Here is a 15,152-nt window from a genome sequence, read left to right on the forward strand (position 1 = left end):
GCGAGGTATATGTGTAAACACATACAAATGAGAGCGATGGCCTGGAATTGAACCCCTACTGGTTTGGTCTTGGCCACCATGGAGTGACGGATATGAAACCATCTAAATTCAAGTTCGGTGAGATCCTACTCTATCTCAGATGTCATATACGCGGGAACTTACAGATGGGCCACTTCTAGGCCAAACGCATTACATACGATGTGTGCAATTGGGCCAATTTTTGCTCAGCCCACACTTACCATTGCCATAACGTGCCTGAACACACCCTTTGGCCTGAAAACATCTTTAAAAATTATTTTCCAATATCATCACGCCATGTCTTACGTCAAATTGCCATTCATTACACTGCCACATGCTTTCATCCAATTGCCAACTCTCACCCCTTTCCTTAACTATCAGGCTCTCACCTTAGCGTCTTCCTGGGTCTTGTCCTCGCCTCATCTGAGAGATACGAGGCATCTTTTCAACCTGCCACCCACGCAGCATCTCCCTCTAACTACCCTTCTCTGTACAGACGAGCTAACAGATGCTTGGGATTAGTTAACAATGCATTGATCGACAGATGGAGCAGGAGACAAAACTATCCTTTCCACCAAGATAGCAGGACGAATTATGCTGTCTTGGTCTCCTGACTCCTAATGGCCCGACGATAGGGTGAAAGCTTAGACAGGTTTCCCTCCTGGGAACCTCTGATGGGACGTCCAAACGAGGCAGAATGCAACCCGAGCTTGACTCTCTGGTAGCCTATAATCACTTAGCTACTGCTCATAAACAAATATGGTGTGTGTGTGTGGGGGGGGGAGGAGATCTGCTAACAAGACCCAGGTTGTGCGAGAGAGTATGAACAATCAGAGACACTAAGCGTCAGATTACCATCGTATTAAAGCAGTGAATGGGGAAATGGAGGACAAAAGCTGTTCAAGTAATAACCCCCACTCTGTTTTATCAAATCCCACCACACCAAGACGCCAAGTTAAATATAACTCATTAACAACATGAATACAGCATGAACAGATTTCTTCTGCATACACAACAAGATGACTCCAGTTTTAAAGCTGTTAATAATTGTACACCGACCCAATGCTTCCTTTAGCTATACACACAGCTATTACGGCACCCGAGGTGAAACACCGTCCAGTTGTGCCTTTAGGAGCATGATATTTTACTTATTCCCTGTGGGATTGTGAGTTTGAAACCAGTGACTCAACTGTTCCAAGTCCAGGACCTAGCTAAGCGGGTGGAAGTTTGTAAATCGGTCGGAATTTTGATGGAGATAGTTCCAACGCTACAACCAATACGAATACATATATAATTACGATATTATGCATATCTTAGCTCGTTAGGAAGCTGGGGTCAGAGCTTCAGGGTCAGCCATGACACACAGATTTGGACCTTTGACACATATTTGAGTCTCACGGGCTTTCGAATGCACCAGACGAGACAAGTACCTATCGAGGCGATCACGCTAATAACCAGGTCCTGAACATTAACGCCAATTAGAGATGTATTACTCAGTAGTAATACATTCAGTACTTTTGAGTACTCCCACCCAGATACAGTATATACATGCATAATCACCCAACATGTGATACCGCATACATAGGAGCCATTCTATAGATTCCATAGAGGTAATATATACAATAGATAACATGCTTATTGCACATTATTATCATACATGCATATGTAGAAGCTCTAGCATAAGCCAAAGATAGCATATGGATTGACTTTGAGAACTGACCTTAAAACTCCAGTAGTTTGGCTGTTGCTGTGAAAAGAGAGAGAAGAGAGGAAGAAAAGGAGTCAGTCATGTCACACGTTTTCCGCAGCAACACAAAACCCTCTCAGCAGGTTCATGCCTCTTGACAGCCAGCCTGCTGAGAGAGGGAGTATCAAAGAAAACGACAAGGACGTCACTTTGAATAAATGAATCGCTCTTTTGTTTTCGCTAACTGCGTATTTTTACACCCTGGCGTAATTTACTCAGAATGTTTTATATTATGTTAGTGTTGAGACTATCCACTTAATAAAGAAATTATGGGAACGCTATCACTTGGGCCTGTTAGGTCACCCTGATGACTGGATTGTAATAAAAATAAAAAAGATCATATAGAAAACTATATATAGTACACTGCATTGCCGGCAGTTTTTCCTGTTTGCATCATATGAATCAGAGTGGAACTATAACTGTCACGTAATGGAGGTTAGGATGGATGCAAGTGCAGGTAGGAGCTTTTATTAAAGAGAGGCAGGCAGACAAATCCAAATCACGAGACAATAGCGTGGTCCAAAAAAAAAAAAACAGGAAATGGGTCAGGCGATTGGCAAAACGGGAATCGAGAAACGTGGACGAGGACAGGATCAAAACTAGGACACAAAACACGATGAATACCGGTATACTTGGTATACAGAAAACACACGCAATTCTTCGCAAAGACTTAGTGTTCAAACGGTCTCTTTTATGTGTGGTGGGATTGTGCGTGAGATCGGGTGCAGGTGTGCGTGATTAGAATGAAAGCGAGTGTTCTGGGAATTGAGGTCCACGGTGGCCATGTTTGTATGCCGCAGTGCAAGATGGGAAATGTAGTCAGTTCACTGAGACTAAGGCACAGAGGCCACACCTTCTTCAGTGAGACTGACAGGTACACAGGCCCCACCTCCTTCACTGAGACTGACAGGTGCAGAGGCCACACCTCCTTCACTGAGACTGACAGGTACAGAGGCCACACCTCCTTCACTGAGACTGACAGGTACAGAGGCCACACCTCCTTCACTGAGACTGACAGGTACAGAGGCCACACCTTCTTCACCGAGACTGACAGGTACAGAGGCCACACTTCTTCACTGAGACTGACAGGTACAGAGGCCACACCTCCTTCACTGAGACCAACATGCATAGAGGCCATGGCTGATTTTAGCGAGACAAACAGGTACAAATACCATATCTCTTTTAGTAAGAATGACAGGTACAGAAGCCACACCTCCTTTACTGAGATTGACAGGTACAGAAGCCACACCTCCTTCAATGCAACTGACAGGGACAGAGGCCATGGCTTGCTTTGCTGGGACTAACAGGTATAAAGGCCACACCTCCTTCACTGAGAATAATAGGTCTAGAGGCCACACCTACTTTAATGGAACTGACAGGTATAGAGGCCACACCTCCTTTACTAAGTTTGACAGACACAGAGGCCACGCCTCCTTCACCTACCCTACTATTGAGATTACTGGGATGAGCAAATTAATTTCTCTCTCTAAGGTACAAATGAGATGCAGAATAGAATATAATAACCATACACTCACACACACACACACACACACACACACACAGAGAGAGAGAGAGAGAGAGAGAGAGAGAGAGAGAGAGAGAGAGGGATCTCATGGTCAGGGAAGACCTTTCACTCCCAGTGAAATTAGACATCTAGAGTGAACCTATGAATTTTAATTCACATTCCTCATCTCACATTCTCTGAGCTCCTTCGCTCTTTTCTTATCAGTAGCAAGCTCTCTCTCTATCTCTCTCTCTCTCTCACACACACACACACACACGACTGATAGAGAATGAGGTGATTGCCATGGGCTTTCTAGTAGTAAAAGACACACACACACACACACACACACACACACACACACACACACACCACTCTCACAGCACTTTTATTTTTATACTGAAAATGTAGCAGAATTCCAAAAATCTCATCTCATCCATCTTATTACCATTCACACCACTGAATATTTCAGGAATATTCCATTACCATGGCAGCGTGGATATGTGTGTGAATGAAAAGTGCAGATATCATCCAAACAAGTGTAACCTTGTATTATTTGCTAATTTGAGATTCGCTAATACTTGCTAATAATAATTAGCCAATCCACACGTGAACGTTTCGACAAACACGGCCGACCGAACTGTCGCTCTGATCAAGGAATATGTCCCAGTGCTAGTTTGTTCGCTAGCTAGTCATGCTATGCACAGAACAGTGTGCTAGTTACAGCTGGGTTTAGCTACCCATTGCTAGTTCATGATCAATCATCATGTACGCTGAGAAGCTAGCAAAAACCTAGCGTAGAAAGAAATGCCGTACACGCTGCTGTAGTGCGTTTTCTAGACTTTACACTATATGGAAGTTTGGTTCAAATTGTGCCAGGTGTAGAATCCGATTAGCTAGGTTTGGCAGCTAGCAATAACTTCGTATGGTAACTTTTGCTAGCTGCAATCTTGTAAAACAAAAACAAAACAAACAAACTGTACATGTATCTTCTTCATTTTCTTGTGCAAGTTGGTCCTTACAAGTATGAATGTAGGTCTGTTCTTTATTTATTGGTGCATTCCTAGTGATACGACTCCAACGCTGATCCATTTTTGCAATTTATGACTGAACAAAGTGTTGATGTTTGGCTTAGCGCCATCTCAACACACACACATACACACACACACTGCGACCGCTTTCATATTTGTGTTGCCGGGAACGGCGTCTGAAATGCAAATGCAGCTCCTAAAGTCCTCTCCGCAGAGACTGCAAAGCAAATATGCACAAACTCCCGACATGAAATTACACACAGCCTCACACTAAACCCCTGGTGTGTCGTCGATGAAAAGGCGTTTTCAGAAAAGTAGGAACCAAGGTCAGATGTAATTCAATCATCCTTGCCGTGCTGCCCTGTGTCCTGCGTCTGTTCGGCTTATCAGCTATCACAGAACATAGACACTAAGAAAGCAGTCTGTCCTGTCTGGCCTCTATTAATAGCTTTTACTGCAGGAAATGGCTTAATGCATGCGTCAAACTTCACCTGTGGCTCAAACATGGACGCTTCAGAAGGAGTCTATTTCATTTCCCCGGGATATTTGGTATCGTTTCGTTTTGTATTTTGCGTGTCGGGTTTTAAATTTACTTACTAGATGTAGAACTTACTAGACGTAGGGGGGAAGTGGTGACGGTTAAGGCGCTGGGTTGCTGATCAGAAGGTTGGCGCTGCCAGGATGCCACTGTTGGGCCCTTGAGCGAGCCTCTTAACCCTCTCTCCTCCAGGGGCGCCGTATCATGGCACTCTGACCCCAACTTCGTAACATGCAGGGGTACGCGATGAAAAGAATTTCACTGTGCCGTAATGTGTACGTGACCAATAAAGACTCATTATAGTTAGATGTCATTTTTGTTGCTGTTTTGTTTCGGCTTATTTTTTGTGTTCGGGGATTGGCTAGAAGTCTTTCCGTTGTTGATTTCAGCTAGCTAACTAGCTAACACAGCCATTATTATGTACACTTGCATTATACTTGCTTTGCGTATGCAAGATGGCTGTCGCACGTATCCTCTTTTCATTCGCTAAGAAGTCCACTAAGAATGGATGTATGCTTTGCATAAATTGCATATGGTGCCGTACCAATATAAATGTTGGGGGGCAGCGTACTATGACGTGATCTCATGTCGGAAGCAGAATAACATGCAACAACAACGGTGGAAGGTTTTCGACGAGAAGGTAGTCCACGGATACCAACATCTGTCTCGATGACAAATATATAGCATGAATAAAATGGCGACAATAAATAGGTCCAAGACTGATTTGAGATTGATTTGAACGGCCTAACATACCATCGATGTAGATTCTGGCACTGTTTCAGGCATCCTTACAAGAGAAACAATAAGTTAGCCTTCTGTGCTGATGCCATGTTTTTTGTTATTAAGAGTACTCGAGAAAGGCTAGAAGGTCCGCAATCTGTAACTCCAACCAGGAAAATCGAAAGAAAATACCCCCCCTTCAACTTGAAATTCCTATTTGTCAACATGCAATAGTCTTCTCAACTACGAGGTCCTTCACGGTTTACGGAGTGACGTCAAATAACCTGCAAATTGCCACTTACTATAAAGAATTCAGCAATATTCCAGTGCCGTCAGAGACGTCTGGGCCCTAACCTGCCTGCTAGTGGATATCCCATCCATCCATTTTCTGTAAACAGGGTTGCAGGGAGCCTACCTGGAGCTCATCCCTGGGGACTCGGGGTATGAGGCGGGGGACACCCTGGGCATCCCATTCATACACTACGGACAATTTAGAAATGCTAATCAGCCTACCGGAGTACCCCCCCCCGAAGCATGGGGAGTACCTGCACACTGGGAATCAATCCCCCAACCTTGGAGGAGCAAGGCAAATGCATTAACCACTAAGCCACCATTCCCCCACTAATGGGCACACAATGTTATTGTAGATGATCCTCCAGTCACACCTAAAGTACACAAACGACTATGTGAACAATGCTGCTCGTGTAGCTGTTGTGTACACACAGGTATGCAGCTTAAGAGTTCCTGAAGAGTCCTTTAGGTGGTTAATCACGTTATCGTTCTAAAGGTGCCCATGGGAATCCCATTTGAATCCAACGGTTATCAGTGGGAGTTCATGGAGCAATATTAGATCTCCATGTACACTCATGGACCCACATAGATTCTCTAATAGGGTATAACATGGGGCCTCATTAAAAATTCATGGTGCTCCCACTTGGAAGATGTATGAATGTATGTCTTTGGGAGTCACACGAGGCACATTAAATCCCATTAAATGCGAACCCACTGTATGAATCCGTTTATCTTCGGTACTCACTTTATCCTTGTCAGGGTCGCGGTGGAGCCAGACCCTATCCAGGGAACACTGGACATGTGGTAGGATGGGATGCTGGTCTATCACAAGGCACCATGTGCATACACTCACTCACACCTGTGAGAAAATTAGTGTAGCCACTCCACCTACCACCATGTTTTTGGGACGTAGGAGGCAACTGGAGAACCTGGAGGAAACCCACAGCCGCTCAAGCACAGGATCTCACTGCGCCACACCAGAACTTATATTCTACAATCCATATGCAGAGTGTTGCATTCCATGTTCCAGCTGTAAAAGAATCCATTAGGAACCATGTGGAAAACACACCATATTCCAATGTAATATATATTACATTTTCCATAAGGGTAGTGACAGGACTCAATTCTCAATTCGTTTTTTCTTTGGTTAACTTTCTTACAAGCTATGTGCAGCATTGCCACCTCACAGCTGGTCTTGTCTTGGCTTTCTTTTTGTCAATATGGGTTTCCTCCAAGTATTCTGGTTTCCTTCCAAATCCCAACAACATGCTAATCGGTGGATTAGTATGTGGCAGACTAGCTTCCCATCCAGGGTGTATTCTTTTCCTCATTTCTGACATTTTCATAGTGCTACCATGAGATTTTAATGAGCACCAAGATGATTACTGCCTTCTCATGGGGTTTCACTTAATTCAGGCTCTTGTGTAGCCTGTAGCGTGGATGTCAGAGATGGCCATTAAGGCGTGCATCGATGCTGGTGTAGTTGTGGCAAAGCAATAACCAAAGGGCAGAACTGAAGGATAGCAGATGTCTTTGCTTGTATCACAACTCACATACCCATAGGTTCTACTTTTGCCTTGAGCTAAACACCAGATTCAAGAGATTCCGCTGAATTTTATCCAGACAGTAACCCCATGGGGCAATTCTGCACCATTGAGCAGTTCTTTGTTTCGTTCAAATGCAAACCCCTGGACAATCCCATGCGCCTGGGGACTATAGCCTGTAGCTACACACATTTGTATGTACACTCCCCCACCGAAGGTATTGGAACAGCAAGGCCAATTCTTTTCTTGGGTTTGAGATCAAAAGATGAATATGAGACCATCAGAATTTTCAGTCCCTGATATTTATATCTAGGTGTGTTAACAACTTCACCTTTGACGGCAGACCACTCATTATTTACGTGAGCAAAAGTATATGATATATATGATATATATATATATATATATGGGCGCACGGTGGCTTAGTGGTTAGCACGTTCACCTCACACCTCGAACCAGGGTCGGGGGTTCGATTCCCACCGTGGCCCTGTGTGTGGAGTTTGCGTGTTCTCCCTGTGCTGCGGGGGTTTCCTCTGGGTACTCCGGTTTCCTCCCCCAGTCCAAAGACGTGCATGGTAGGCTGACTGGCGTGTCTAAAGTGTCCGTAGTGTATGAATGGGTGTGTGAATGTGTATGTGATTGTGCCCTGCGATGGATCGGCACCCTGTCCAGGGTGTACCCCGCCTCGTGCCCGATGCTCCCTGGGATAGTCTCCAGGTTCCCTGTGACCCTGAAAAGGATAAGCGGTATAGAAGATGGATGTAGATATGTGTATATATATATAGCCTTGCTGTTCCAATTTTTCCACAGGGACTGCATATTACTAAATGTATATATTTAATGTTAGAAGCGAATACGTGGAGAAATTAAATGGCGAGAGAGACAGTAACCTGTTTTCTATCCTAGCTCTCCCCGATGTATTATTTGTTAATCATTTTCGCCATGTTGACCTTTTCTAAACTGATCATGCGGAAGGCTTTAATATGCAAATGAGCTCAGTAACTCCATACGTGATACGTGCTAATAAAAACATAGCAAGTAAGGAATAAAACACTTCAGGGGGTGCTGCTACAGGAAAACCATCAACATCAGGATGGTGTGACACAAAAACAGCGTTCATATTTACCCTAAAGTATCACGATTATTTCACCACAACAGCACACCCTGAAGTGTTTTATTCCTCTCGTACCGCTGCAATTTGCCCACGCTAACGGTTTCTTGAATGTTAAACAAACAACGCGTCCTGATGTCCAAGATGTCGTGGAACATCGGCCAAACAAAGGAGTTCCCGTCCTCGCTCGCGTCACAGCGGCCAGAAAGATCCGTCCTCCCGTCAGCCTCGAGAAGAGCCTCGCGCTTTCCTTCGCTCTTAAAGTGAGAATCTGGAGAGTACGATCTTCTCTTTCCCATGTCAGGAGACCTTCACCTCTGCGCTGACACTAAACACTCACAATGTCAGCGGTGGGGTGTTTTTGGGGGTTTTATTTTCTTAATTCCATCCCTGTGTTTGTTGTGGTTACTATAGAAACGATAATGTATTAAATAACACCCCCCCCCCCCCCCCCCCGCTCTTGTAGCCGGTCCATTCACTTGTTCGTGAAGTGATCAGGAATTAAATCGTATTTCTTTTTAAACGTATAGAACACCTACGGGAAGGTGAAGTTTTAGCTGATGGAAATACGTTCATTCATTCCGTCGGGTCAACTCAAGACAAATCTTAAGCAAACTCAGCAATACGAGACACCTCTGAGCTTACACACACACACACACACACACACACACACACACATACAAAGGTAGCTAACAAGATTTACGACTTCAGCTTTACCCTGGTGATACCGGATCACGTCCTTCCTGAGCAAATATTATCAAATGACAAGGCTCTGTGTGTGTGTGTGTGTGTGTGTGTGTGTGTGTGTGTGTGTGTGTGTGTGTGCAGGACAGACGCCAGCTTCCAGCCTGGTGATGTCATTTTCAGCCAAATACTGGCGTCTCCTGTTGCTTAGTAACGGTGTAGTGCAGTGTCGGGGAAAATTGGCCATTTGACCTGCAGCTGGATGGAAGAGTTTGCTTGAGCCAAACGGACTGACATCTGTGTCACACACACACACACACACACACACACACACACACACACACACACACAAACACACAGCATGGTGGCACTACTAATATGTAGTTACTCACTAGCTGCACCTGATCCAACTGAGTAACATGTGTCAACTTGGTGAGTGAGAACACCACACACACACACACACACACACACACACACACACACACACACACACACACACACACAATCCCTTGTATGAAACAGTTGCTGACAGAAGGACAGAGCAGGCACACGCCACATGACCCGCATGCAAAGCAGTCTCTCTCTCTCTCTCTCTCTCTCTCTCTCTCTCTCTCTCTCACACACACATACTCATAAACGTAGCATGCACACACTCACAACCACAATGCACCTGCAGCTGGTCTCCACGACAACCGCGCTAACAATAAACAATCGAAGCGGACAAACACCTCTTACCTGCACCTGTACGCGTGGATGTGCGTGCACACACAAATGCACACGTTACAGACGTCTGGATGCCTTCAGTCAGTGTGAGCGTCTATCAGCTGGCCCAAAACACTCATTCTCTCGCTTTCCTCTCTCTCTCTCTCTCTCTCTCTCTCTCTCACTCTCTCTCTCTCTCTCTCTCTCTCTCTCTCTCCCAGCAGCGGCGCTTTATTTAATTCATTACCACATCGGCAGACTGCTGCTTGGCTGCTTTAACTCTTCCGCACTAGAGTGTCAGGGTGGTGGTGGGGTGGAGAAGGAGGGAGGTGTGTGTGTGTGTGTGAGCGTGAGACGCACTGGGCTAATTAACTCTCCTCTTCCTCTTTTACACGCTGCCGCACTTGTCCTCCCATTCCCTTGCTTCCCTGCCCTCCTTCTTCTCTTCCCCTCCTCCGACCCATTCCCAGCAGTATTCCGACATATTCCTGCGATTCCTCTCTGCGGGTTCCTGCAACGATGATATCCAAACAACCTTCCTTTTCCTCCCTGTCTATCACTCACTCTCTCTCTCTCTCTGTCTCTCTCTCTCTCTCTCTCTCTCTCTCTCTCTCTCCAGCCTGACCTTTGCAATATGATATCACCAGCTTCCATATAAGGGCAACGTCGCCGTGGCAACCGTGGACTCCACCTGTCTCTCACTCAGCCGCTCTCTGTGTCACTTGCTCGCTCGTACACACACACACACACACACACGCACACACACACTGCACTTATTCATTCAGCCTGCACTTCCACAGCGTGCAGGTGACGACAAGGGGAAAAACATGGAGAAGCCAAAAGACGAAAAGAATGAATGAAGAATGGAGATGGACAGAGATGGAGAGAATACAAAGAGGGACGAGTGCAATAACGATGCAGTGAAGGATGTGTATGGACTTCCTGTACATTAGCCAACTACATTTACATACACACTAATGAGCCAATATTTATTCCTACCAGGTTGGGACAAGTTTAAAGGAAAACTCCACCCTGAAACATGTTTCTTCTGGGACATTTGGGGGCGTGTTTAGTGATTCTGGCACCGATCGGTTGGTTTGTGCTGTATTTCTGTTACCCACATGCGAAATTAGTGCTTGTGTGCGAACACTAACATCACCGTTATCGCTAGTTATCTCAAAGTCCCAGAATGCAACGCGGCTATACGACGAGGTTCGCCGAGGAGTCGTCTCGATGAGCGCGTTAGACGGAGCGGGTCGGTTCGAAACAGGGCGTACAGACGCGACAGCCGGACAGACTGAAGGATTAAAGCGCCGCTGCATCGCTCTCTTTAAGTAGAGATCGAACGAGCGCTAATACCTCTGGGACAACTCGGCATTGCGGGTGGAAAGAAACACCGATACCCCGACGTGAAAATAGAGCAGCGTGTATATGAAAGAAGTTCAAAATAAAAACATTAAAGTCATTTGACTCCAAATATCCGAGCTAGCTTGCTGGCTAGCTACAGTAGACTAGCTGCCTAAGCGATCAAACGGATCTGATACACGAGCTACACGATCGAATCCGTTCCCGAGACTGGATCTGTAACGTCACGGCTCTTTTCAACGATTTACAGACACTAGGCTAGAGACGGGTTTTTTTAATACAATATATAATCTCATAAGGCGCACGATGGCTTAGTGGTCAGCACGTTCGCCTCACACCTCCAGGGTCGGGGGTTCGATTCGCACTGTGGCCCTGTGTGTGTGTGCGGAGTTCACGTGTTCTCCCCGTGCTGCGGGGGTTTCCTCCGGGTACTCCGGTTTCCTCCCCCAGTCCAAAGACATGCATGGTAGTCTGATTGGCGTGTCTAAAGTGTCCGTAGTGTATGAATGGGTGTGTGAGTGTGTATGTGATTGTGCCCTGCGATGGATCGGCACCCTGTCCAGGGTGTACCCCGCCTCGTGCCCGATGCTCCAAGTGCCCTCGTCACCCTGATAAGCGGTATAGAAGATGGATGGATATAATCTCATACTGTACCTCCAGTACCTGCTAAAAAAGGTACTCATCTCAGCTAAAATGAGCGATCTTCTTTAATAATTAAAAAAATAATAATAAACGCGCCTTTAGAGATGAAACACATCCGATGCGAATGCGTCCTTGGGGATTATGGAAAACGTGCATAGGATTGCCATTGGAATGAGCGGATTTTATTTTATTTTATTTTACCGGGGGAAGGTTAAGGGTTGGCATCGGGCACGGGCGCGTGAATGGGAAATCATGAGGTGATTCATGGAGCCCCATAAACATTCCATAAAATTCGAGTAATCCATTGAGCACATTCCAATTAACAGCCATTGGAAATTCCCAAAAGGAATTTTTTTCCATAGCAGTGATATGAATTCATGTGTCACATGGCTTGGGCATTTCCATGAAAATTCCCAATAGTTCTATTAAAACATTTGGGCCAGTCCGATATCTGTTATCTGACCTTTAATCAGCCCTTTCTGATATTTGGACTTCATTACTTCCTGATATAGTGAAAGGGGAGCAGAGTCGGTGTACGGCGGTGAAAAGAAGTGCTTAAATCAGTGCGCTTATACAGAATTGTGTTAAAACTGCAGCAGGAGTGTAAACTATTTAACGCATCTGAAAGTCTGGCTGTGATTTCTTTCTTAAACAGGAGTGACGAGGTTAAATAAGGACACTTGCTTGTGCGTAAATGTGTAAACTGGAGTATCAGTCATCTTCAATAAATCATCATAACATCATGGTCAGGTTTATTTTATTTATTTTTATATATATATATATATATATATATATATATATATATATATATATATATATATATATATATATATTGGATGAACTAAGAGCTTTTGTACACCACGGCGTTGCTTTAATTCTCCAATCTGACTGGTCACATGGTGTTGATTCATTTTCCGAGCAGCACTGAGAGTTACATGTGCTCACTCCAGTACATTTTCATTTGATGTGAACATTAATGAATCACTCGGGGGGGAAGGAATGAATCACGTCAAAAACTTGCACGCCAAAATAAACAGGTTTCTTTTTTTTTAAAACGGCGTGTCGAATATTCATTAAGAAACAAACAAAACCATAAAACAACAATCACGTGACAACAAATGAATCATGTTGGGTGTGGGGTGGGTGGGGGGGGGGGGGGGGGGGTGGGGTGGTGGTGCCTGTGAAAATAAATAATCATGTGGTAAAAAGAGATTAAAGAAAATCACCTGAAAAAATGAACTCAAAAAAAAAATTGGGAAGTCATTTGGAAACAAAAAAAGATATATATGTGGATGAATGAATGGAAAAATAAACGTGAAAACGGTCGTGCAAATGGAATGAATCATTTGGGAATCGCGTCTAAAACAAAAACGAATCAATTTCGAAAGAGTCGAGTCAAAAAGAAACGACGTGGGAGAATATCACGTGAAAATAAACGAATCATTTGGGAGAAATCGCAATGAAAATGTTTGGGGGGGAGGGGGGAATCCTATAAAGAATCAATTGTGCAAAAATTGCACGTGAAAATAAAAAAAAATGCACTTGCGAAATTCATTTTGAAGAAAGAATATCACGTGGAAATAAATGAATCATTCGGGAATCACGTCTAAAGAAAAACGAATCAATTTCGAAAGAGTCGAGTCAAAAAGAAACGACGTGGGAGAATATCACGTGAAAATAAACGAATCATTTGGGAGAAATCGCAATGAAAATGTTTGGGGGGGAGGGGGGAATCCTATAAAGAATCAATTGTGCAAAAATTGCACGTGAAAATAAAAAAAAATGCACTTGCGAAATTCATTTTGAAGAAAGAATATCACGTGGAAATAAATGAATCATTCGGGAATCACGTCTAAAGAAAAACGAATCAATTTCGAAAGAGTCGAGTCAAAAAGAAACGACGTGGGAGAATATCACGTGAAAATAAACGAATCATTTGGGAAAAATCGCAATGAAAATGTTTGGGGGGGGGGATCCTATAAAGAATCAATTGTGCAAAAATTGCACGTGAAAATAAAAAAAAATGCACTTGCGAAATTCATTTTGAAGAAAGAATATCACGTGGAAATAAATGAATCATTTGGGAATCACGTCTAAAAAAAAAACGAATCAATTTCGAAAGAGTCGAGTCAAAAAGAAACGACGTGGGAGAATATCACGTGAAAATAAACGAATCATTTGGGAGAAATCGCAATGAAAATGTTTGGGGGGGAGGAGGGGGAAATAAATGCATCGTGTGGCAACCGCATGAAAATTGCGAAATGAAAAAAAAGAAATCGGTCATGTGGAAAAATACAGATTTAAAAAAAAAAAAATTTGCATGGGAAAAAATTGAAGTTGGAATCCTGTAAAAATAAATAAATAAACGAACCGTGGAACAAAAAGTGAGAATGCACGCACCGTGTGGATTTTCCGTACGAGTTCAGTTGTTCGCGTGCGTTCGTGCGTACCTGTTCGCGTGCGCTCCTCTCTGAACTTCCCCTCATGCTGCCGTGGGATGGAGACGGCGATGGAGGGAGCGAGTGCTGAGGCGGATACTTGTTCTTCAGGTGGTCCATGAAGGCGTCGCGTTTGCGCTCCAGCTCGGCTTTGTGCAGGTTGCTGAGCGCCTCCAGGCTCTGGGCGGCCATCACCGTGTGCCGGTGCTCGGACGTGTGCACGAGGCCCACGTTGGAGAAGCGGCGCGCGCCATTGCCCAGGCTCCGGTACTCGCGTGGGTACTCCAGGTCATCCGTGGAGATCATGTGACCGCCACCGCGCTCCGGGTCTAAAGGAGCAGCAGAGGAAGAGAAGATGAGGAGGAAGAATGGGTGTGGGTGTAATCACACAGGACGTCATGTAGTCCAACATGGCAAACACACACACAGACATGAGACAAAGGGAAAGCGACAGAAAGAGAGAGAAATGGGATGAGCGGTTAGATGAGTGCGTACACACAGCTGCCTCCTGCAGAGACATTGATCTCAGACTTAAATAGGAGAAGCGTGAAAACATAACAACAACAACAAAAAAACAACACACCAAGCAGAAGAATGAGGTAGAATTCTCCCTGCAGGACGCTCCATTTGCTTTTACCTGTTTGCTATTTCAAGCATTGCTTATTTGCTGTCTGAACACACACACACACACACACACACATAAGGTAAACACCAAGATGCCGGTTTATCAGGTTCCCCCACCATACACGTGTCCAATTACTGACTCCAGTCTATCTATTACTGTACATAATGTCTCTTGTCCCTCAACTCCATCCATCAACGC

At 44.6% G+C, this 15,152-nt stretch overlaps 1 protein-coding gene across 2 annotated transcripts in view; it reads right to left on the reverse strand.

Moving 5' to 3' along the window:
• The window catches only part of srcin1a (SRC kinase signaling inhibitor 1a), a 65,730-nt gene extending 51,079 nt beyond the window's left edge, over positions 1-14,651 (reverse strand). For both annotated transcript variants that reach the window (XM_047162025.2, XM_047162022.2), the window contains exons 1-2: positions 14,342-14,651; positions 1,739-1,765 (exon numbers count right to left, since the gene is read on the reverse strand). In XM_047162025.2, the coding sequence (XP_047017981.2) occupies positions 1,739-1,765; positions 14,342-14,635 (321 nt within the window). In that variant the 5' untranslated portion in view covers positions 14,636-14,651. The remainder of the gene's footprint in view (positions 1-1,738; positions 1,766-14,341) is intronic.
• Between the last annotated feature and the right edge of the window lie 501 nt (positions 14,652-15,152).

Source organism: Ictalurus punctatus, chromosome 2 (genome assembly GCF_001660625.3).
Source record: "Ictalurus punctatus breed USDA103 chromosome 2, Coco_2.0, whole genome shotgun sequence".
Taxonomy (NCBI): domain Eukaryota; kingdom Metazoa; phylum Chordata; class Actinopteri; order Siluriformes; family Ictaluridae; genus Ictalurus; species Ictalurus punctatus.